A 24,345-nucleotide genomic window follows, 5' to 3' on the forward strand; every position below is an offset into this window, starting at 1 on the left:
TCTCTCTCTCTCTCTCTCTCTCTCTCTCTCTCTCTCTCTCTCTCTCTCTCTCTCTCTCTCTCTCTCTCTCTCTCTCTCTCTCTCCTCTCTCTCTCTCTCTCTCTCTCTCTCTCTCTCTCTCTCTCTCTCTCTCTCTCTCTCTCTCTCTCTCTCTCTCTCTCTCTCTCTCACAACAAACAGTCGTTTATTTATTCTGGTTGGTCAGGGACAGCATCGTGAAGTCTCTATGTCATTCTCATGCTCTGTGCCGGGATGGAATTCCAGAACCACTCTTCTGGAATTCTTCAGTTCCACACACACAGAAAGAAACTCCTACACTTATGCATTTTTGTGTGATACATGTGTGTGCGCAGACTGCGCACCACTAGCCTCAGTTAGCAGCTCCCACATGAGAACATTGTTGTGTGAGAGCCACACCAACCCAGTTTGCCACAAACCAAGCACTACAGTGCGTAAAGGCATAGCTGCCCAGGATGCCATGAGGTTGATTCCCCACATACTTGGGGAAACAAGCATAGATGAAATGTAACTCTGGTGCCACAGACAAAGCCACAAAAAAGCTGGGTTGAAATAACAGAGGATGCATTGTTGCCAACTTGTTGAGGTATTGGAGAAATACATCAGTACTGACACATCTTTGATGCATGTTGTATCAAGTTTCAACAGACGTATGAAGCAATGAGTAGATTTTAGCCTTCGATGGAATGGTTAAATTCATCTGGAAATATTATAATTAATAACATAATGCTACTCTAACTGACTCATTACCAATGGATTTCAAAGTGAAGCTGCTTAATGAGTAGATTCCCAACAGACTGCAGTGTCTCCAATGATCATTTTGGCAAGCATACTAGGTGTGAATGTGAAAATCTTGCCTCCGTCCTCCTTCCTCTATCTGTCTCTCCCATGTGTCTGGATGCAGTATTTAAAATATTGAAACGTAGATTTTAAATCAAAACAACAACCTGTTCAACAATGAGGGACATAGAAGGGAACTTGCCGTGTTCAATATCCTGTGTTAACCCGGGTCTTCTGTGTAAACGGGGTACAAAAGATTCTAATCCCAGCAGAGCTGTATACCTATTCACATATGGTATTTCTGTCAATTGCCCACAGAGCCAAAGCCAATACATCTCAAAGGTTTAGAATCTATAGCATCATGCACCACATGTAAGAGGTTTCTGATTCAGCTGTCAAACTTTACAACGTCTGTTCAGACAGTAATTTAGTGAGGGACTATTTCTCTCCCAACTATCTCTAGTCTAGTCTGATATCCCTGTTCAGCCCAGAAAATGACAATATGCATTTTTAATGGTCTGCAAGGTTGTTAATTATTCAAGAGTCGTGATTTTACTGGTCTGTGGCTCATATTTAATGGTCTGAGGCTGAGCTGTTATTTCCAGCTAAGCTAGCCAGTCACACGCACGCGCACACACACATGGTGTGAAAACATTACTTCAGTGTTTTATTTAAATAATCTCCAAACGTAAAACAGTAGGTTGAAGTGCAGGACATGGCTCTGTCTGCATCACTGAACAAACTCAAAGCACATCACAAGTGAGAGATGTAAAGCAAGGTTTTTCTTAATGTTGATTAATGGCCATACATAGCAGAGACAGATAGAGATTCCCCTCATTCCCCATGAAGTGGAAGCAGTGTAACTTACCAGAACTCTGTTCTCTGTCTTGTCTCCTTTGATCTCCAGTTTGACTCTCCTCCTTAGTGACAGCTTCACCTTCCTTCCCACTGCATCCCTAACACTCTCTACATAGAGGAGAGGCAAAAAGAAGAGAAGAGATTTTCAGTGATATACGCATGTATGCATACAATTTCACTTACACGCTGAGTGTTTGTTCCGCTGTTCGGATTGATTGTTCACAGTCACACTCAGGAGAATCCTGCACAGCCAAAGGAACAGGCTTAGAGAGCAGAACTGGGTCAGCTGCATTTACAAGCTGCTTCTCGGTGTCTCTGACACACACACACACACACACACACACACACACACACACACACACACACACACACACACACACACACACACACACACACACACACACACACACACACACACACACACACACACACACACACACACACACACACACACACACACACACACACACACACACACCTTGTATAGAGATCACTTTCTTCAGCCTTGATAAGGAACAACACAATACTTAACAAAGCCAAAGTAACAAGCAAAACCTTAATTTATTTACTGGCTGCTGACACCAACCCCATTGAAAATAGACTCGTCCCTCTGCAGCAGTTCTGTGATGGTATGATTCAAAGCCCAAAATGGGTCACAGAGCTGTCTGGTGGTTACCAACACAAGGGTACTAGCCTGTTTAAATTACATGGATCCTATGATATAGTATTCAGTTGGAGTCTTAGAATGGGGGACGGGTGAATGGGGCACAAGAATAAAGCCAAGGACCACATCAGTCTAAACACTTCATAGTCTATTTGCAACTTTGTATATATTGTTGCTGTTGTGCAGAAAACTTGTATCTCCATAATTCAACTTTCCATAATTCAACTTTTAGTGTTTTTTTGTAAATGAATGCCCTACTTCATCATATCTACTTCTACAAGCTCACAACGCAGGGAGTGTGGAGATTGCAGATCGGCTATTAGAAGAATTATAATAAGTCACTGACTTTTGAATATTTTTAGGTTGTTGTGTTTTGATTTTTTGTAAAAATCTATCTAAAACATAGTGTTGGTGTTGGATTACCTCTCTCAAGCAAGTCCCTGCAGGTTGATTTTCATACAGTACAACATTTTGCATCCTTCCAGACAAAATAAACCATTTGCTTTTGGAAAATGGTCAGCAGTAATGAAGTATACAGTGACTACACTTGCAGTCAATACGCTAAACATGCCAGTATGATCTTTTAATCCATTTAGACCTGAGGCCGATTCTAAAAACGCCTTCTAAATCCCACACAATGTTCTGAAAAACGTTATGTTGAATTACAAAAACGTTATGTTGCTATATACTGTACATAGCAACAGGAACCCCAAAAGTGGTTCCCGTCCTGAAAGGTATAGTTACAAAAAGGGTTTCCCGCCCAAAATGGGTTAAGAGTCCTGAACTGGCTGTACTGCATCATTCAAAAAGGCTACAACTGATTAATGCAAGCATTATGCCAGCAGTCATGGCAATTTGGTTCCATTTCAGTGCAATAATGCAAAACTAACCAGAAATTGAATAGGGGATAATGGGTAAGGCATGGAGATGACACCCAAAATGGTCTTGTTAAGCTAAGCTTTAACATAGGCTACATTTTACGAGCCTGTAAAGTCTGTGCCTAATTTATTGTTCTTCTTCCAATCGAGGGCTCATAAAGTAGAGCCTTGGTTTTTTTAGTTTTAAGATTTGGAGGAAACATTCTTGTATATTTTGTTTGATGTGCAAAATAGAAAAACATATTTCAGGATGGATTTTTCTTTGATGTTCTTTCACTGGTGTGTGAGTAATCCAATTCTGGCTGGGTCATGGTGACTCACTTGCATTTGGCCTGTTCGTTCAAGTAACAATCCACTGGTTTAATTATTTATCCAGTGCGCAGGTATTACATGATATGTTGAGCAAAATGTATCTCTAGTGAAATAAATAAATAAAACAATGAATATTGCTTAGTTGATATATATGAGCCCTGGCCTGTTGTCCGTTTATATTCAGTGTCTCATCTAGACATTGGCATTCATACATTAAGTGTCTTTGTTTAACCATTGTACCAGGATCCAGCATGTAGCAGTGGTTAGAATCTGGATGTTGTGCTGTTGTAAACAAGCCCTCTGGCAGACACCCTGTGCCCAGAGACAAAGGCTAACTTGTTCACCCTTATCAGCAGTGCTTTACTCACCGTGGTCTGCGCTCTGCCCATGTCTACCCCTCTCCATCGGCATCTCCCATTCTCTGAGCTACATCCAACCCCACTGCCACACTGTCGCTTGGCTAATGTATTCTTTGCCAGCAATCCGTTTACTCACCACTTTCTCACCTGCTCCCCTCAACACCAATCAGTATCTCATTTCATTCACAATTAGCCTACTCACGGACACATTGTCATGCACAAAGAGATAGGCTATCTAGCTGCAGGCAACCTCTGCTAGCCATCATAGATATACCCCATCACAAATCTATAATCCATTACAGAAAATGTGACATAGTCGGATGGAATGAGCCGCAAGGCGGGAAACATGAAATCGTGCAAATCGAGGAAGGTTGTCGTTTTGTTTTAAATTGTTGTTCTTGTTTTCATTTCCTTATTTTTTCATCTTACACAAGTTTACATTTTGAAGAATCAACTCAATATAACACATGACAGCAGTTTTAGGATGACAAAATACTACATCAGTTTGTCCGTAACCTAGTAGTAGTAACTACAGTAAGAGGTCTGAATAACGTAGATCGTTGACAGGCTTTTTCTCATGGTTTCTTGATTTGAGGTTTAACCATCATTAAAATAAGTATATCTTCTTCCAACTATTTTCAGATTTCACTGTATGACACATCATTCGAAAGCTTACAATCTGCACTTTCATAATCTGAAAATAATTGAAAAATTACCATGCCCTACAGTATATGCTTGCTATATCACTCCTAAAGTGAATGGGACTTCTAAAGATGACTTCTCTGGAAAGGCACAGCAAAAGAACCTGGAGAACAGCTGCTTGCAGTAAAAAGTGGGACTTTTTCGATTCTTACATCATTGTGGAATTCCTTGTACTTCCTTGTACTATTCCTTGCATGATGGAAGGAGTGACATTGCATAACTCATTGAGGATGCTGAGTCACTGATAGACACCAATGGCTGCTTCTCACAGTGACCGTTTATACCCATCTGGACAACAGCACATGACATGGTGGCATCATGGCTGGTTTAGTCAGTCTATATGTTATTCGGTAAACATCAGAATAATTCCCTATGAAAGGAAATTAGGATATGGGACATACAGTAGGTGATAGAACTCAAAACCAAAGAGGTCATATGCTTCATCTCATAATGGCATGGAAATAAATAATTATGGCAAAAAACACCCATTCCCTGCTCTAAGATTTCCACCCTTCCAACCTAATTTAAAGCATAAAATGGAAATAATTGTTTTTAAATATGTTGGCTGGCTAGTGTGTATTTTTTACTATCAACAAAAGGTATAAAACACTTCGGTTTCCAAGACGTGATTAACACAGTTTAAATATAAAAACGCTGGAAAACCAGCCTGGGAAAACACCAGCCTGGGAAAACCCATGATGGTGTACACACACACACACACACACACACACACCATCATTCAACACATCAACAACATCCCACCTCTCCGCTTTCTCTGCCTTTTCTTATCATTTCATTGCTGTTAACTGAAACATCCACATTCTGGGTTTGGGTTAGAGTTAGGGTCTGGTCTGGTCTGGTATGGTATAGCATTGAATATAAAGCACAAGGAAGAATTGTCTTGTTTACTGTCAACCCAGGAATATTAGCTGATGTTATGCACCAGCTAATGGGGATCCTAAGAAACTCAATAAACATGGATTGTGGCACAATGACATGGTACATGGTACATGCATGGCACAAACAACAATAATTGAGCGTGGGAGTGGCAAACTGACAATTGTTCAGTCTGTGAGTCTGTTCAGTCTATGAATGTGACACTGAGGAGGACCATGTGTATCTGTGACTAAATTAGTTGCATATTAGACTCTATACATTTTTGGTCAAGATGAATTAATTCAGTGGATAGCAATGTAAATGTGATGTGAGAGTGAAAGTGATACAGAGAGAGACAGCAATAAGAGATGACTTGTGCTTGTCCAATATTGCACAGAGGTGTCAAAAGCTGAGGTAGGCTACTCTACTGTGGTGCCACACAAAGAGATTGGGAACTAGAACCACACAATCTGTTTAGGGACTGGAGTCTAAACTGCGTGAACGTAATTGCAGACCTTCTATCCTGCAGGGCAAGTTCTACATCATTATGATCCTCAGCTGAGATGACCATGATGAATGATGATCCTACAAATAAAAAAGACTGGGTGGATTTGTTGGGCCATAATAATAACCCTATAATGCGATGAGAGACTGACTGCTCTTATTTCAACTAGGGCTTTGCTCGCATTACATTTAATCTCACATAGGCTATAATTCACACATCATAGGCTCGCAATTTCTATTATGGTCAGATCACCACCATCAACAATATCTCATGCTTTGCTGTCATTTCAACGATAACGATGGCCTCGTTTTCTATAAAGATTCAGAGAAACAAACAACACATATTATTCCACGAATAAGCCTATACTTAATCTGCTGTCTATAATAGTCTTTTCCACGTGTGCCCTATAAATTGATCCATGTCTAACTGTATCTTTGTGGGATGATATCCTACACATGAAGCTACAATATGAGCACTCTAACCCTATATACATGGGCTATTTGAACATCTTTGGGGGGGAAAAGTGAAAATGTAGCAATATCCTTACCCAGAAGCTCTTTGGGAACATCTGATGACACTTCCTCGCTCATTTTTGCTGGAGTGTGTGTTGGTCAATAAACAATAATCCGAAAACAGAAACACTACGGCCAACGCATTGAGATGCTTTAGAATAACAGTATGGAGAGATGCAGTCCAGGGGCAGAAGTGTCAGGTGCTGTATAGTCCCAACGGTTACAATGTAACCGTTACATGTCCCTCTCTCTCCTTGCAGTGTCCATGAAATCAATGTATCCACATGTATCTAGTCTGATTGCAGTGTCCATGAAATCAATGTATCAACATGTATCTATTCTGGACACATCATCTCCATCCGTTGTTTTACAGCACCCTGTTTCTCACACTATGCATAAGAAAAGCGTCTGGATGCTGCTGGGGGAAAAAACGCTAGAATCCATTTAAAGTCATGCTGAAACCCGATAAACTAGAGGACTAGACCACTGTTCGCCACGCTCTCACACAGTCACACTCACACGCCCTCTGTAGTGTTGAGCCTACCGTAAAAAGCTCTTGCTTTTGGCAGCCAATTGTAAAGAGCGGGCCCCTCCCCGATCGGTGATGCGACAGTCAGTGAACCGTGCATGTCGGCCTGGTGAAGCGGCGGGGGGAGGAGGGGGGGGGGGGGGGAGGTTCGTCACTGCTGTTTCTAATGTCACGCTGGTGCTTAGCTCCAATCGGAACCTCCCCCTCCGCTGTATAGCTAGCTCCCAGATGAGGTTCCACTGCGTCGGGTGCCGGAAGAGTGCGACACTGGCGAAAATTGGCCAATATTGTTGATTATTCCCCTTTTCCGCACATCATATCCAAAAAGTAAAGGTCGTCCCTCCTGCTCTCAGATGATTCAAATTTTAGCGGTCACGAAAATCTAAGCGACGGGATGAGACAAGCGTTTAAATCGCTTTTTTAGTCATCCCTTGGCCAGTCAACCCACGTCCGCATGCTCTGTACTGCTCCAGGAAAACATATGGCACAGGCTGACTAAAAAAAGCGATTTAAACGCTTGTTTTAGCCCGTCGGTTAGATTGTCTTGACCGCAAAAATGTAAAACATCTGAGAGCAGAGGGGAATGGGAATGCCTTTACTTTTTGGATACGATGTGCGGAAAAGGGTATTGAATCAACAATATTGGCTTTTTTTCACCGGTGTCGCACTCTGCCGGCTGTACGCTGTGGAACTAGCCATGGTTCATATGACGCTTGTATACAAGCGTCATGGTGCCGAGTCCCCCTGGTCTAAAGTTGTGTTCTATTTTTTCACATTGCCATCTCTCACATAAACATAAACGTTCAGATTTCAAATATAAAGTGCTTTACCACCGAGCCACGGATGTTACAAGGCGATGCGGACCGCGATGAGTACCCGTATCTCCCGTATTGTTCAATAAAAAGCATTTTAATCCCATCGCCGGCCATTTTCTTTTTTCTTTTTTTTTTGTTTTGTAATGTATCAGAGTGCAATACACCTCCCAACCATTAGTGTCGCATGGTTGAAAGTATCGGAGACAATTTGGAGAAAATGGCCGGCGATGGGATTAAAATGCTTTTTATTGAACAATACGGGAGATACGGGTACTCATCGCGGTCCGCATCGCCTTGTAACATCCGTGGCTCGGTGGTAAGCACTTTATATTTGAAATCTGAACGTTTATGTTTATGTGAGAGATGGCAATGTGAAAAAATCAAACACAACTTTAGACCAGGGGGACTCGGCACCATGACTGTCATGGTATGACAGTCATGTTTCAGGGCTAGCTGTGGAACCTGCTGGTGCTCAGAGGAGCACCAGGAGGCCGAGAAATGACAAATCGTGACAAATCGTTTAAAGATCCTTTTATAATAACAATAAAAGTTGTATTCAAATCAAGCTTCACTTGTTTCAGTTAAACGTCTACGTTTTAAAAGACCATGGACTAGTTTTATTTTTGATCATTTTCATGCATGGGTATGGATTATGCAAAAAGAAAGAATGAAAATATTTTTGTCTGATAAAAAAAATCAATCACAAAATCCTAATAAATATAGGCACGTATAGGCCCCTGAATGTAAGATATTAACACATGCATGGATCTATCATTAAATGATAGTTTAAGGAAATGTGTAGACCAACTGTATTATTACCTTTCCTGTTTCAAGCGACATTTCAAGACTTTTAATGTTTTTTTTAAAATTTGTAATGTTTTTTAATGTTTTTGATAGGCAACCTACTGCAACACAAAATGACAAGGGCGACATCTAATGGTAATTTAGTAGTACTACATGTATCAGATTTAGTGATTTCACATCAGAGATGAGAGCAAACCCCCAGAAAACTACAGGTCTGTTAAAACTCATTTATTTAAAATCACAGCTAAAAAGCTATCTATTTGCTGCGGTCTTTAATTCAGAATAATTTTTCTATTACTGTAATTTTACTCTCTTGTGTTTTTTTATATTTACTTATTTTGTTTTTATTGTATTCAAATGACCTTTTATATTGTGCTTTTGGCTCTGTATCCTGAATAGGTGCTAGCCTAGGTGTTTAACTTCTTTATCCCCCCCCTCTAATTTGTACTGAATTCAAATGTCCTTTTATAGCCTAATGTGTTTATTTAGCTCCATGTTTTATCATAAAATCAATGTACACTAACAACAAATGCACAGTTAAAATAGGCGAAAAGCACACAGACTTTTCCCCCCAAAGCCGAGGAGTTAGACAGGGACGCAGCCTGAGTCCAACACTCTTCAACATATATATCAACGAACTAGCAAAAATGTTAGAACAGTCTACAGCTCCAGGCATCCCCTTGGCAAACACAGAAATCAAATGCTTACTTTTCGCAGATGACCTGCTGCTGCTGTCTCCAACCAAGGAAGGACTACAGCAGCAACTTGATCTCCTACACAAATTCTCCCAGACATGGTTGGCCCTGACAGTGAACCTAACTAAGACTAAAATCATGATATTTCTAAAAAGATCCAGCTGCCAAAACCATCAATTTTTCCTAAATACAATCCCACTAGAACAAACAAAAAACTATACCTACCTTGGCCTAAACATCAGCAGCACAGGGAACTACAACCAAGCTGTAAAGGACCTCAGGACATCAAAATAGACATCCCAATTAAAACCTGGCTTAAAATACTGGACTCTGTGATAGAACCAATTTCCCTCTATGGTTGTGAGATCTGGGGACCATTAGCAAACCATGACCTTGAAAAATGGGATAAACACCAAACTGAGACCCTACACACAGAATTCTGTGAATCCATTCTCCGTACCCAGCGAAAAACACCAAATAATGCATGCAGGGCAGAATTAGGACGATACCCACTCATAATCAAAATAAAAAAGAGAGCACTTAAGTTCTACAACCACCTAAAAGAAAGCGACCTAGATGCACTCCATAACAAGGTACTCACACACAGCAAAACTCTAGAGAGATGCCCCCTCAGCCAGCTGGCCCTGGAACTCCGGGCACAAACACAAACAGAGCCACGAGATAGAAAACCCATTGGACTAAACCAAATTATAAAACGGCAAAAGGAAAACTACCTGACACATTGGAAAGAAGCAACACAAAAGCAGAGTAAACTAGAATGCTATCTGGCCCTAAACAGAGATTACGCAGTGGCAGAATACCTGAGCACCGTGACCGACCCAAAACAAAGAAAAATCTTAACTAGGTACAGACTCAGTGAGCACAGTCTTGCGATCGAGAAAGGTCGTCACAGGCAGACCTGTATCCCGAGAGAAGACAGACTATGCACCCACTGCACACAAAATGAAGTGGAAACCGAGCTACACTTCCTAACCGTCTGTCCATTGTACCAAGACATCAGAGACACATACTTCCCACAGATTACAACCACACACGGAGATTTTGAAAACATGACCAATGACAAAAAACTCCCATATCTGCTGGGCGAAGTACAACAATGTGCAAACACAGCAGCAAGATTTGTGAGTTGCTGTGATAGGAGAAGGATATCAAACGGAACACAACCACCCTAAAGACTAATCATTGTGTATATTCCTGCACTATACCTGCACCCAGTGATCTTGGTACATAGAAATTGATCTATTGAAGATTCTGACTTTCAAATGTACATATTTTTTGTTTTGATTGTATTGTTGAAGGGTACATTTTAAATGTAGGTCTGATAATGATGTACTGTACCTTGCATGTTCAAATCATGTACTGTATACTTACATTACTTCAGATAATTTTCCAAATGTTCCCCAAAAAAATACATTTTGGTAAAAAATAGCCTATTTAACATTGAGGTGCCCACTAAGAGGCCCACTCTTCCTTTATCTGTTTCTGTACTGTGTTTCCAACACTCAATATGTCTTTAATTGCTAATAAGTTGATTATTTTTCAACAACATGGGGCATTTCGATGGGCTCGTCCCAGCATTACAGATGGTTGTAAAGGTAATTAACTGCAAGTGACCAAGTGATATAGTTACAGCATGTGTCAGCCATTTGCGTACAGCAATGCAACACACTCCCTCGCATCCTCGGCACAGAGATTTGTGTCATTTATATAAGGATAGTAGAGTATGACCTCTTCAGTCTTGGATTTTGAATGTTCAGGTTACTGGTTATGGCTGTGACTCAACCAGAGTCCTGTGCGGGAAAATTATATTTGCTTGCTGTCAGGGAGGAATTTTCACAAAAGTAAAACCCAAACTTATTTGGAAGCCTTCATCAGCGAGCCTCCCACTGCAGATCAGTCATCAGGACCTCTTCAAAAGGCCGCTGCTGGCCAGTCACAGCGGGGAAATGTCACTTGAGGGAATGAGTGTACTGACCTCTGATGTTATCTGTATATCTGGTTGTGTGTGTGTGTGTGTGTGTGTGTGTGTGTGTGTGTGTGTGTGTGTGTGTGTGTGCGTGTGCGTGTGCGTGTGCGTGTGCGTGTGCGTGTGCGTGTGCGTGTGCGTGTGTGTGTGTGTGTGTGTGTGTGAGAGAGAGAGTGAGAGAGAGACTTCTGCTGTGAAGATAAGAGGAATGGAATCCCTCACTGGTGGAGCCCAAACTTGAAGTAAATGGAAGTTGTATTGCTTGCTGTATCTTCCTGCCCAGGACCACAGATGCAGATTAGCTCTATAAACCCAGTGCTTATGTTGTGCTTGGCCCCTGTTAAACAAACAAACAAAAATTATACCAATAGTAGCCTAGAAGAAGTATTGTGGATGTCTTTCCTTCTCATCAATGTTTGAGGCCACAACCTTACCAAACAGTCACCTTTACCACACGTGTGTGTGTGTGTGTGTGTGTGTGTGTGTGTGTGTGTGCGCGTGCGCACACACGCACGCACGCACGCACGCACGCACGCACGCACGCACGCACGCACGCACGCACGCACGCACGCACGCACGCACGCACGCACGCACGCACGCACGCACGCACGCACGCACGCACGCACGCACGCACGCACGCACGCACGCACGCACGCACGCACGCACGCACGCACGCACGCACGCACGCTTGCGTGCTTGCGTGCTTGCGTGCTTGCGTGCATGTGTTTGTTTGTGTGTGTGTGTGTGTGTGTGTGTGTGTGTGTGTGTGTGTGTGTGTGTGTGTGTGTGTGTGTGTGTGTGTGTGTGTGTGTGTGTGGGGCTTGTGTGCGAGGGGGGAAATCCTTGTGAGATAAACATCTGTTATCAAGATGCTCTAGCTCTCTCCAAAAACTGTTTATCAAATAACTGCGCCTGAGTTTACTGTACCTTTCTGAGTCTTGATTGCCTGTTTGAGTCATTTTAAAGGTGAAGGCTCCCGCTTAACCTTTAGATCTCAATCATGTTGAGAATGGACACATTGCGTCGTGGACGGGTATATAAGGTGTACGGTTGGCAGCCTGTGACATAGGCAGGGACAGGTTGACTGATGGACAGAGGCTGGCTGATAGGTGAGTGAGTACTATCAATACTAGATTGCTGCTAATGATAATACATACTTGATACTACTGTTGATATACGTTACTATATTACTACTACTAATACAAGATTACTACTACTACAAGATTACTACTACTACTAATAAGAATAACAATAATAATGATGATAGTAATAATAATAGGCATTATGCCATTAATTACTTTTTGTACTATTATTTATTATTTTGCCATAATGAACATTCTATTTTTTTCCTGTATTTTCCAGGATGCTTTGCACTGTGGGCATGGGCCTGTGGTGGACTCTGTGGTTCAGACAATGCGTGTCTCAAGGAGATTCAGAAGCAAATGGTTTCTAAGATCGCTGTGACATATGGAGAGGTCACTATTTCTTCTATTCTATTAAGTTCAAGTTGTCTGTATGTGAGTTTGCCTGGACAAATATGCCCATCTACGGACTGGACATGCCCTACGTCAGCGCAAAGTGGTGTTTTTAGGCAAAGTTGACGTCAGAGAGAGAGAGGGTGACAGACAGACAGACAGACAGACAGACAGACAGACAGACAGACAGACAGACAGACAGACAGAAAGAGACAGGAAGAGGGAAGAGGGAAGAGGGAGAGAGATAATAAATATAATTCATTACTTAAGACTTTTTCCACACAGAATGTGATGTAATTTGAAACAAATTAATAACATATTTGCGCCAACAGGTGCTCAAGAATTCATCTGCGTTGTGTAACACATTTAACAAGGTAAACTTCACTACTATGAATACGTACTACGTCTGTTAGGACTATTCATTCTTTCTTTCTTTCTTTTTTCTACTCCACTAAAATTGCAGTTCCCAAACTTGGCAGATCTCACCCACTACTCAGACAAAAAAAGTTTTTTTTTGATTGGCCAAATGGTGGCACTATAACCATGAACATTACGTTTTGGCTATGTAAGTTATGCTCATTGTACCCTTCCATTTAGAGTTTTGTCCAAATAAGTTTATCTCTACTCCTTTTACAATAGCAATTGGCATCAAATTAGGCACGTAGCATATCTGGACCAAGCTGGTCCAGATATTAAGTAAGTCCTTCTCAGCGATATACAGGTCCCTGGGGTGAGGCCAGTGTCCAGTTAAAGGTTTGTGCATGTGGTATGTTTACAAATTCTTCTGAGGGCCATTTCATAATGGAACTCACTTTGCCTTGAAGATCCAAAATTCAAGATTTTATTTGTTACATGATCATCCCATATGCAGGTACATACAGCTCCTCGACATTGTGGAAATGATGATGTTGTTGATGATGTAATAATAATAATAATAATAATGATGATGATGATGATGATGATATAGGAATTCCAGCAGATACAACAAGTCTCCCTGCTTTGCAGAGGAACCCTAATAATTCCAGCTCTTCTTTCAGACAGTTCAACCTAAAAGATGCAAAAGATTATGCATTATGAAATGGGCTCAACGGGCCCCCAGCAATGCCACCATAGAACTCACTGCTGTTCACCAGGACCTGCGGTCAGCTTATAATGTATGTTTCTACTGCTATACTACTACTACTACTACTACTACTACTACAACTACTACTACTACTACCACTTATACTACTACTACTATATTGCACTTGTAAGTCACTCTGGATAATGCCTAAATTGTAATACTACTTCTACTTTCTACAAGTAGGCCTACTACTGCTTCTGGCTGAACTAGTGTGACCAAATGTCCACTAGTGCTGACATAGGTTAAACTTGTGATGGAAACTGATGTCAAGGATATAGGCAATAAATTACATTTGAAAGTAAAATGTTGTCATAATCCTCCAGGCAACAACAGAATGCCAACAATCCCATCCAACAATGCCAACAATCACATCTTCCCCTAAACCGATAGCAAGGCGGAATTGGAGATGTTGGTTTATCTGCTGCTGGTACCGTTTCATGAGCATCAGTCTGGACTGAGAACCATTTCCTCGGAACTGCTTTGGCCATCAGCGAACACCATCAACCGTGTGGTTGATGTTAGATTAGTTGATTAGTTACAAAGTGAAACTGATCATGATTATGAATAACGTTTATTGTTTTACTGAATATTTGGTCTTGTTGTACCAAACACTTTTAAAATATGATGTTATGGAAATGTGTACAGCATGTTTTTAAAACATATGTTTTTTATATAAATAAAGTGTATTTATTATTATTATTATTATTATTATTATTATTAGTAGTATTATTATTATCATCATATAATATGCAGTATGCACCTCAGGCAGTACAGGTGAAAGTTGTTTTGCCTCTGCTCTTGATGTGAGTATATATGGGGTCCAAGCTTCAGTGCCATACAGGAATATGCTGATAACACAGACTCTGTTCACCTGCACCTTCATCTGGACTGTAAGTTTGTCATTGTCCCATACTCTCGCTGTGAGCTTTCCAAATAGAGGCTACTTTTCTGATGCGGCTGCTGAATAGATTACTGTCTGTTCTTGTGTGTATAGGGTAGACTAGGTGATGTTCCAAACATTGTAGATTGGTCTATAATAGATGCTATTGATGGATCAAGGTTGCTCCTCTCGAGTAAGGGAGTGATAAAAGCACACTTGAGAGACATGGGGAAAACACCAGACTGTTAAGCTATTATTATTATTATTTTTTTTTTATTAAGGTGATGTACTTTACATTGTACGGGGTACAGAATATAACATTTTATACAATACACCTTAGGGTTTTTTCTTTTTTTTTACATAAATGACACGACACATGGTGAAAGGACTGTGTGTGGGAGTATGGGGGTACACATTTTTGCACATTGCACATTTTTGCGGAGATTTTTCCTGAATGTAACATAGTAGCAATATTGTTAATACTCAAACAAAAATAAAGCACCAAACACGGGACAAGACCAAAAACTAAACTAAAATAAAATACAGTTAATAATTGGAAATCAAGAAAAACTTGGAAACTAAAACAGATCAAAACCCTGGGATCCTGAGGTGGGGGCGGCGGCGAGGGGGAGCGACTACCAACGTTCCATGTTATTTGTTGGCATTGGCGTTTTCCCGCAGGTGTTGAACAAAAGGTTGCCATATAAGGTCAAACCTATCTGTCTGATCCAATCGCAGGTACCGGATCTGGCAAACATAAGACAGAAGTTCAAAAAACATGTGGGCCAGGGAGAGGCCACTCAGGGTCGAAGAGTTGTTAAAAATTATGGTTTGGGGGTCTGGGGTAATTTGCAGCGAAAGTATTGTGGAGATGGTATTAAAGACCTTAATCCAATATGTTAAAATTATAGGACATAGCATATAACTATGTGCCAGAGTAGCCTCCCCGGACTCACATTTCTCACACAGTGGTGACACTGACACAGAAGGTAATATTCTATGCAGTTTGGCATTTGAGTAGTGCAACCTGTGAACAATTTTGAACTTCATAAGACAATGTCTTGCGTTGATAGAGCATCTATGAATCTGTACGAGTGAGCTATTCCATTGTTCTTCATCTAGCTGCATTCCCAGTTCCCTTTCCCACCTTACTCGTATACCTGAGGTATCCACCTTACCCTCTCTTAGGTTTGTATAAAGCTCAGAAATAAGGTTTGGGGAGAAGGGAGAGTGCTTAATGACATCCCTGATATTAGACTGAGTCAGTGACATGTATAGGGGTACATTTTTAGAGACATAGTCCCTGATCTGTAAATAACGAAAAAAGTGAGTAGTGGGTAACCCAAATTCGTCAACTATCTGCTGAATTGAGGAGAAGACACCCTCGTTGTACAGATCTAATAGGGTGGAGATACCCTTCCTCTCCCATAGCTTGAAGGCAGAGTCCATATACTCGCAATACACTCGGATCTGCTCGTTTGGCTATCTGTCTCCAAATGTCATCTGAGGCTCTTATTAGAACATTACCGTTATATCTACGACTGTGCACTCTAGATGGTGCCAGGAGAATGGTCTCGGGTTTGTATGGATAACAGTCATCCCTTTCCGGCATAACCCAGGAAGGGAGATGCTGGGGAGGGTGGAAGTAGAACATCATAGCTCTAACATTTGCTGCATAGTAATAACGATTGAAGTCTGGGAGTGCAAGACCCCCCTCCGATTTGGGCTTACATAGGTGGATTTTTTTTATTCGGTGACTCTTGTGGGACCACAGGAAAGGCATACTAATAGAATCTAATTGTTTAAAGAATTTCTCCCGCGTATAAGGAGATTCTATTTTTTGTGGTAGCTGTGTCATAACCATGGAACAGGAGGTCAGCTCGTATGATGATAAAATGCAGACCTGTTTTGAACCTCTGTGCAGAGCAAATTTCGGGGATATGTTTTGATTTGTGGTAATACGCACTTTGGGACATTAATACAATAATTTCACATGATTAATAAATGTTTCCCCTACAGAGGTGTGTTTTAATAGATTTGATAATAAGTCTGCAGCTTGGTATTTTTCCATGTGCGATCCAATTAAGTTCTCTTTCAAATCCTTGAATTTTCCCCATTTCTATTCATAACACTTATGAAGAATGTATATGAACACATGAAAGGTCCTCCCATTAGGCTTGTTTAAAAACGTATTATATTCTCTTACTTTATTAGACTTTTCACCTGTTTCAACTAAGACAAATTGGTTACGTTTTTTCCAGATTTTTTGCAGTGACAAAAAAGGACAATGATGACACCTAATGGTGATTTAGTAGTACTGAATTGAGCAGATTTTGCTAATTGTATCTCTACTATATCAGAGATTGGGGATCATGGGCGGAGTGGTTGTAAAGAGTGTAGCACTTTGTTGGGAGTGAGCCAGCTGGTTTTGTTGTTTGGTGGTGGTTTTGCTGGTTTTGAGAGTGCTTTATCTGCACTCTCTGCTGTATCAACAATGGAATAGCCCAGTACCAGTCACCTGTCTCATCATTGAGACACAAAACCAGCCAGTTAGCCTAGCAGAGGGACCTGCTGTGTTCATGCCAAGGGCAGTACACCTGTCCTCATAATGGACAGATATTATTCCAATTATACAAAAACTTAATATTTTAGTTTTTCTTTATTACATGAAAACTGGGCCATTGTTCAGTTTGATACATTTCTGTTTTGGTTCAACAAGCCATACAATGTATTCTTACACTCAATTTAATTTATTCATTGTCATTATTGCGATTAACACCCCTTTTCCTACTTCACCTACAGTAAATGTGAATTCACCCTCATGCAACACAGGTTTGCATAACTCATTGAATTAAATTACAGATATTAATAGTTCTATCAAATCTAATAATTACATCCACCATGTTTGTGTGTTCATCATGTTTAATGGCTATATCCCTGCTCAAAGCAATAAGCTTTCACAATTGCCCCAAAATCTGTCAATGACACCCTTTAAAGCAGTGAGGTAGGCCTAGTGGGTTTTATGGGTGGAATTACATTTGCTAGATGGTTCAGAATGCCAATGATTCAAAATCTATTCAAATATCTCCTGGCAACAAGATAATCCTGTCTGTGTACTGGCTCAAGAGGTGTGTACTGTAATGTAATCCCAATTAGTCACAATACCGGGCATTTTGCTCAATCTCCCTGAGTCTTTTTTCTAGTCTGTCTGCCAGCGAGTTGAGCTTTGAAGTCCTCAGCATCTCTGGGATTCTCTTTAGCTGTTCCTCTGGCGCCTGAGTCAACCACGCTCTGATATGAGCCAGCAGAGGACCACGTTCACTGGGCAGAGACACATTCTCCTCCCCAGCCATCTGTGCATACCTGTTGGAGCTGGAGGGTAGGAGAAAGTTTACAAATATAGTGTGTACATCTGTTTAAGTGTATTTATGAATGTAGAGGAACCGATCGGAGTGTTGATCAAGGATAATAAGGGAGGCCATGGAGACGAGAGGAGATGAGATGGGATAACAAAGTAGATCAAGCAAGGGGGAAGGGAAGCAGATGTAACAGGGCGGTCTGAATTAAGTTATAGCCAACTACGCCACCAAGGGAATTGCGCCCTAATAATTAGTATTTTATTAATCTAATGGAGGTAAACCACCTGAGACAAAGTATTCCTCACACAGTTCGTTGTACTCGATTAAGTAAGGCAGATACGTGGGTTGTAACAAAAGTACAAAGCTTTATTGATTAATTAACAATAAAATGTCATCAAAATCAAAGATTGTATGCAGTGGGATGAATTACATTATACCACTAACAGTGGCGGCTGGTGGCTTTTTCCCCAGGGAGTGCTACACCAGAAAATTAAGCCAACAATAATGTACAATATTGTTATTGCACTAGCTTATTTTGATAGGCCCTGCCCTAGTTGTAGTCATTCATTTGTAAAAGACAGACATGGCATGAGCTAAATATTAGAGTAAGTAAGTATTACACCTTTTTGTACCTTTTTTTGTGTGGTGTAAAGTAACTAAGTACATGTACTTAGTTGTTTTTTACTTTACTGGAGTATTTTAAATGTTCAGTACTTTTACTTCTACTCCACTACATCTCAGAGGCAAATATTATACTTTTACTCCACTACAATTATTTGAAAACTTTAGTTACTTGTTACTTTGTAGATTGTGATTATTATAAAACATACATAACCACTTCAGCCCTATATACATTTCGGCCATTTGAAAATAGCCGATCTACAAGCACACAATGTGTTGCAATGTGATGCATTGTGAGCTTGTAGATCTGCCATTTTCAAAGGGTTATTATAAATGTTATACATTTGAAAACTTGTGAAATGGGACATTCTGCATATTGAGTAATGTATACCTTTATTTTTGGTTCTTTAAGTACAGTTTGATACCAATAATACTTTTGTACTTTTACTCAAGTAAATTTTGAATTCCTTTACTTGTAACAGAGTATTTCTACATTAAAGTATTTATACTTTTACCTAAGTAAAACATTTGAGTATTTTTTCCACCACTGATATCCATTCACTGCAATAACAACAGACACAAAAGTTGCTTTGTTTTATAAGTTAGGCTATACTATTATGTTTACAATCTATGTAAGCATTGTTGTATGAAAGCCAGAATAATTCTATATCATACAAACCAAACCGCATGTAAATATGTTGAGAACTCAGCAAGTTCTGGTGCTTTTCATGCAATAATAAGCTTGGTTCAACCTTACAGAGTATTTCTACAGTACATTGCAGTATTGATACTTTTACTTAAGTAAAACATTTGAGTACTTTTTCCACCACTGTGTAATGGTGATACAAGCATGTAAAGAAGGTTAGAGCAGGAGAGTGCAGGGGAGGGGAAAGTAACCTAATGGTGAAGAAAGTGGAAGGAAGATTAACAGAGCATTTCATTATTAGATGTCTACACACAATGACCTGGATGGACAGTAATGTGAAATTCAGGCTGTGCGTGAACATCACAGATTGCCTATTTAAAATTCCCTGCCTAGGACGTAAAAAATTGTTTTTTTTTTCAATTACCAAACCTGCCTAATTTGACCCAAAGACCAAGGAGATATGATTTATTCGAAGATCTAGACTCCCATCCACTTCCTTTTTAACTTAAAACTTAAAAATTCTGTATCTCGGCTCCTGAGTACTTTTTTCAATGAAAAATCTCTGGCAGTGGGCAAACGCGGCCAGAAATAATTCAGGCAGTGTTAAAAATGAATGTTAGAGATTTGAAAAGTTAAATGTACTGGTTTATACCTGGAGATAAACGTCTTCATCTTCACCACACGCATCCTGTTGCGAGCAAAGAATGCTGGGAGGAATGTCCTGAGCATCTTCACCCTACCTGGAGAGGAAAGGATCAAGCAAAAATAAGTAAGCCTGGGCTACTGAATGGTGGGTTGCTCTTCTTTTTTCTTTTTCTTTCTTTTTTTTTCTCCCATGATTTTGTAACCCATTTTTTCACCCAGTGCCAATTGCCTATTGGCACTCTCCCTCTGCCAGCCTAGGGAGAGCCCAGAACTGAGCTCATGCCTCCATTAATGCATGAGGAGCTACAGTAGCGCAGTGGCGCGGGAAGGGGGGGGCTATGGGGGCTGCAGCCCCCCTGGTGATGGGAGCAGCCCCCCTGGTGATGGGAAGAAAAAAAAAAAAAAAAAAAAAGTTTTATTATATTTTATTTTTTTATAATATATATATATTTTATGGATCATAGCAGTCTGTTACGGTCATGGATGAACTTCAACCTGGTGTTTACACTGTCTTTCTGCCTTTTTGTGTGGGGAAAAACACAGAAAACCCCCAAAAAATCACAAAAAAATCGCGCGCCCGCGCTTCGCACGGCCGCGAGGAGTCCCCCCCGACGCACAGCCCCCCTAGGTATTAAGGACTTCCCGCGCGCCTGCAGTAACGAGCCGCTTCTTATCACCTGACAGGGGGGAGTTTCCCCAGTAGGACGTAGCGCGTGGAAGGAACACGTTATTCCAACCAGTTCCTTTCCCCTCCATCAGGCGCCCCAGGGGAGGCAGTATAGAGAACAGGATTACTGCATGTTTTTTGTGAGGGTACCTACCCTAGGGGACAAGGACGCAGAGGGCATTTTAGAACTGAATGGGACGCATGCACGCGCAAGCAGCGCGCGTGCATGCTTTCCCAGCACTTTGGTTTTTTTTCCCGGGTTTGTTACTTTTTTTGTTACTTTCATTCGGTTAATTCGGTACAAAATTTACTCCATGAAGTGTAGATGTCGGAGGTTTCTTTTTCTTTTTTCTTCATCCCAATGGAACTGAGTATGTTCGCCCCCCTTGGGCAACTCGGGCAGTTGCCCAAGCAATAAAGCCCAGTCTAGCTACTGAAACTCGTGGGCCAGAAAAAAACTCAACATAACAACAACATTAGCAGCCCCTCACCCCTGTCCATTCTATGGGAACGGCACACGGTGCATGCTTATTTTCTGTTGTAGCCAACCACAGCAAGTCACCTTTGTTTTCAAATTGCCCACATATGCATGTTGCAAAACCGGTTTCACAGAGAGAGAGAGAGAGGGAGAGGGAGAGAGAACGAACCCAACGTGGCCAGTGGGCCGTGTGTGTGAGTGTGTTAAGTACAAAATGTGAGTATTTCTTCCACCACTGACGTTCACATCATTCACACATGTAGGCTATACCTTTGGTTTTAACGCCATCTCCCAGGCCGCACTCTGAGTGCTGGAGACAGAAGTCGTGGTCAAGGTAATAGCCCTCCTTGCAGCGACACACCCGGTTGTTGATGGGTGAGCACTCATGTTCCACCTCTCGATGACCTCCACAGAATGTGTTACAGTACAGACAGCGGGGCAGTAGTTCCAAAACTCAGTGTAATGGATATCTGCACATGGGACGCACTCAGTCTCCAAGGTCGTGGTGCACTGCGCGGTCATGTGCGTGCCAGGTGGACACTGGGAGCAGTTGTGGAGTTCTCCTGACCCCGGGTCACAGTGTTGGTAGGTTGGGGTCTCCACTAGGCAGGTATGATGACCCAAGAGCAGGAACAGTGCCGTTAAAGGGCAAGACCACTTTGGTAGAGGTTTGGGTTGTGTAGTTACCTTGCCATGATGTAACTCCAAAGGTGGGCAAGAAATAAAAAATAATTGCTCCATTGATTAGAAATTGATAATTCAAAATATGCTCCTCATTGACTTGTCTTACATTGTACGGTAAAACAGCTCTCAAAGTCACTCTTTTAGCACATAAACGAACGCAAACAAAGTTGATTCAGACAATATAGAACATCACCAAACCCAGTACTGTTTTTTTTTTAAATAAAAATGTCAACTTCCTGTTGATTTTGCCATTTTTAATAAGTAGAAAACCTGGACTGGATCCGCGGATCCGGATCCAGATCTTCAAATAGTAAAATCAACAGGAAGTTGACATTTTTATTTAAAAACAAAACAGTACTGGGTTTGGTGATGCTCTATATTACCTGAATCAGCTATGTTTGGGTTCATTTATGTGCTAAAAGAGTGACTTTGAGAGCTGTTTTACCGTACAATGTAAGTCAATGTGGAGCATATTTTTAATTATCAATTTCTAATCAATGGAGCAATTATTTTTTATTTCTTGCCCACCTTTGGGGTTACATCATGGCAAGGTAACTACACAACCCAAACCTCTACCAAAGTGGTCTTACCCTTTAAGAGTGGAAGCCGCTATGTGTGGAAGGAGATAATCAATAACATGTGTGTGTGTGTGTGTGTGTGTGTGTGTGTGTGTGTGTGTGTGTGTGTGTGTGTGTGTGTGTGTGTGTGTGTGTGTGTTTGTTTTAGTTTAGGCATAATGTTGCACAGGTTTTGCAGAAATTATACGTAGCCTGCGAGTTAGTTCAGGCAGTATACACTCGAGAGGTTACACACTGCGGTCATGCAGGCGCATACAGAGCTACTACAATACTATTACACAGACCATACGTCATAGCTGACGTGACATCAGCTGACCAATCAGCGGGTTGATTGATTGATTGATTGATTGATTGATTGATTGATTGATTGATTGATTGATTTGATTGATTGATTGATTGATGTAGTTTATTTAGAAAGACATGAGAATAGTACATGACAGTACATAACAGTACATGGAAGTACAAATTCACAATACAAGGTCTACTAAACTGGAAACCCTCATTAAGCACTAAGCTTGTTTAAGATGAGAACCCCATGCACACAAATCATGATGAAATATAAGAGGCAGGCAGATATACACACTACTATACAGAATGTCATACAATCAGCTTTCAGGTTACTGGTATGACGAGAGAAAAAAAAAATATATCTATTATTACAATTGGGAGATCGTCTCTCTTCCGGTGGTGCGACTGAAGGCACTTCATTTTTAATCATTTGTTTCGGTGAAATAACGACCATAACATCTCACATGTCACTACAACACCAGTCATAATGTGCGCAATTCATTCACGCAGTTATTCGTCCACTTTTCATTGCTCAACACACATTTGCCCCCTCACACCATAATTAAATCCGTCCAACAAAAAATTCCCCACACATTACCGACACACCGGAAGGTGAGACCTTTTAGGAGCCTCAAAGACGTTGCCAGGTTGCGCGACAGTAATACGCAATCCGCTCCGTGAATTTTCCTCCGGACGACAAAAGGCCAGCAACAAGACACCAGGTTGATGCCAAAAACACCACAGATGGGGACAGACACGCTGGATCTACATAAATAACATACCTATGCCTATGGACCTTTCAATATATTCTACATGTTATATATTATTAACAAAGGCTAACCTCTACCTCTTGCTAATCCAACTTCACTTCTAATAACTTCAACGCTTACAATACCCGGACGTGGCAACACTACTCCACGTCGCACACCCCCCTGTTGCTACAACGACCATCACGGCATCACGGTCCCCAGTCCCCATAACGTCAGACTTTCCCATTGAGCCAACACTACTCAGCGACGACGTTGCTTCTCCACACACAGACTTCTTCAACAACGACCAGCTCACTGGAGTAACGTGAATCGTCTCTAATCTAGCGAACCCACGGTATAGTGATCCCCCCCATCGAATGTTGCTGCGCATTAAGTAGAGTACTTACGGTAGGAGTTGCTCCGTGCGGGGGAAAGGTCCTGAAAGATACATTACGTATCTTATTCAATCTTCTGTTTTATCAACACGTTACTCCAGTACCAGCTCCACTTCTTTCGCATCCCCTCTCCACTCAGGTCAGTCCCAACTCCCAAGTCGGCCACCGCATCGCCCCATCATGTAGACCAGGGGGGGTCCCAACCTTTCTGTTCATAGGGGGGGGGGGGGGGGGGGGGCGCGCTACCCACCAACACTCATTGACTGGCTGGTGCCTGCTATTTATATGTTAGGAAATCACTACATAATTGCAACGTCACGCATTACTTCACCTGAGTTACATCTTCCGCCAGTTGCACTTCAATGTTCACATGAAATGATAATACAGTTTAGTCTTTCATTAGCGCTGGCCAGCAAAAATCAAAATACAGCGTGTAGTGTGACGTTATGGTAAACAACGCGTT

General features: G+C 41.2%; 1 protein-coding gene across 2 annotated transcripts in view; it reads right to left on the reverse strand.

Annotated features, from left to right (window-relative positions):
- Positions 1-6,977, reverse strand: part of LOC308084574 (F-actin-uncapping protein LRRC16A-like) — a 91,373-nt gene extending 84,396 nt beyond the window's left edge. For both annotated transcript variants that reach the window (XM_080427286.1, XM_080427285.1), the window contains exons 1-2: positions 6,500-6,977; positions 1,667-1,764 (exon numbers count right to left, since the gene is read on the reverse strand). In XM_080427286.1, the coding sequence (XP_080283412.1) occupies positions 1,667-1,764; positions 6,500-6,542 (141 nt within the window). In that variant the 5' untranslated portion in view covers positions 6,543-6,977. The remainder of the gene's footprint in view (positions 1-1,666; positions 1,765-6,499) is intronic.
- Between the last annotated feature and the right edge of the window lie 17,368 nt (positions 6,978-24,345).

The sequence above is a fragment of the Gymnoscopelus braueri genome (assembly GCF_963280865.1).
Source record: "Gymnoscopelus braueri genome assembly, chromosome: 4".
In the NCBI taxonomy this organism is placed as follows: Eukaryota; Metazoa; Chordata; class Actinopteri; order Myctophiformes; family Myctophidae; genus Gymnoscopelus; species Gymnoscopelus braueri.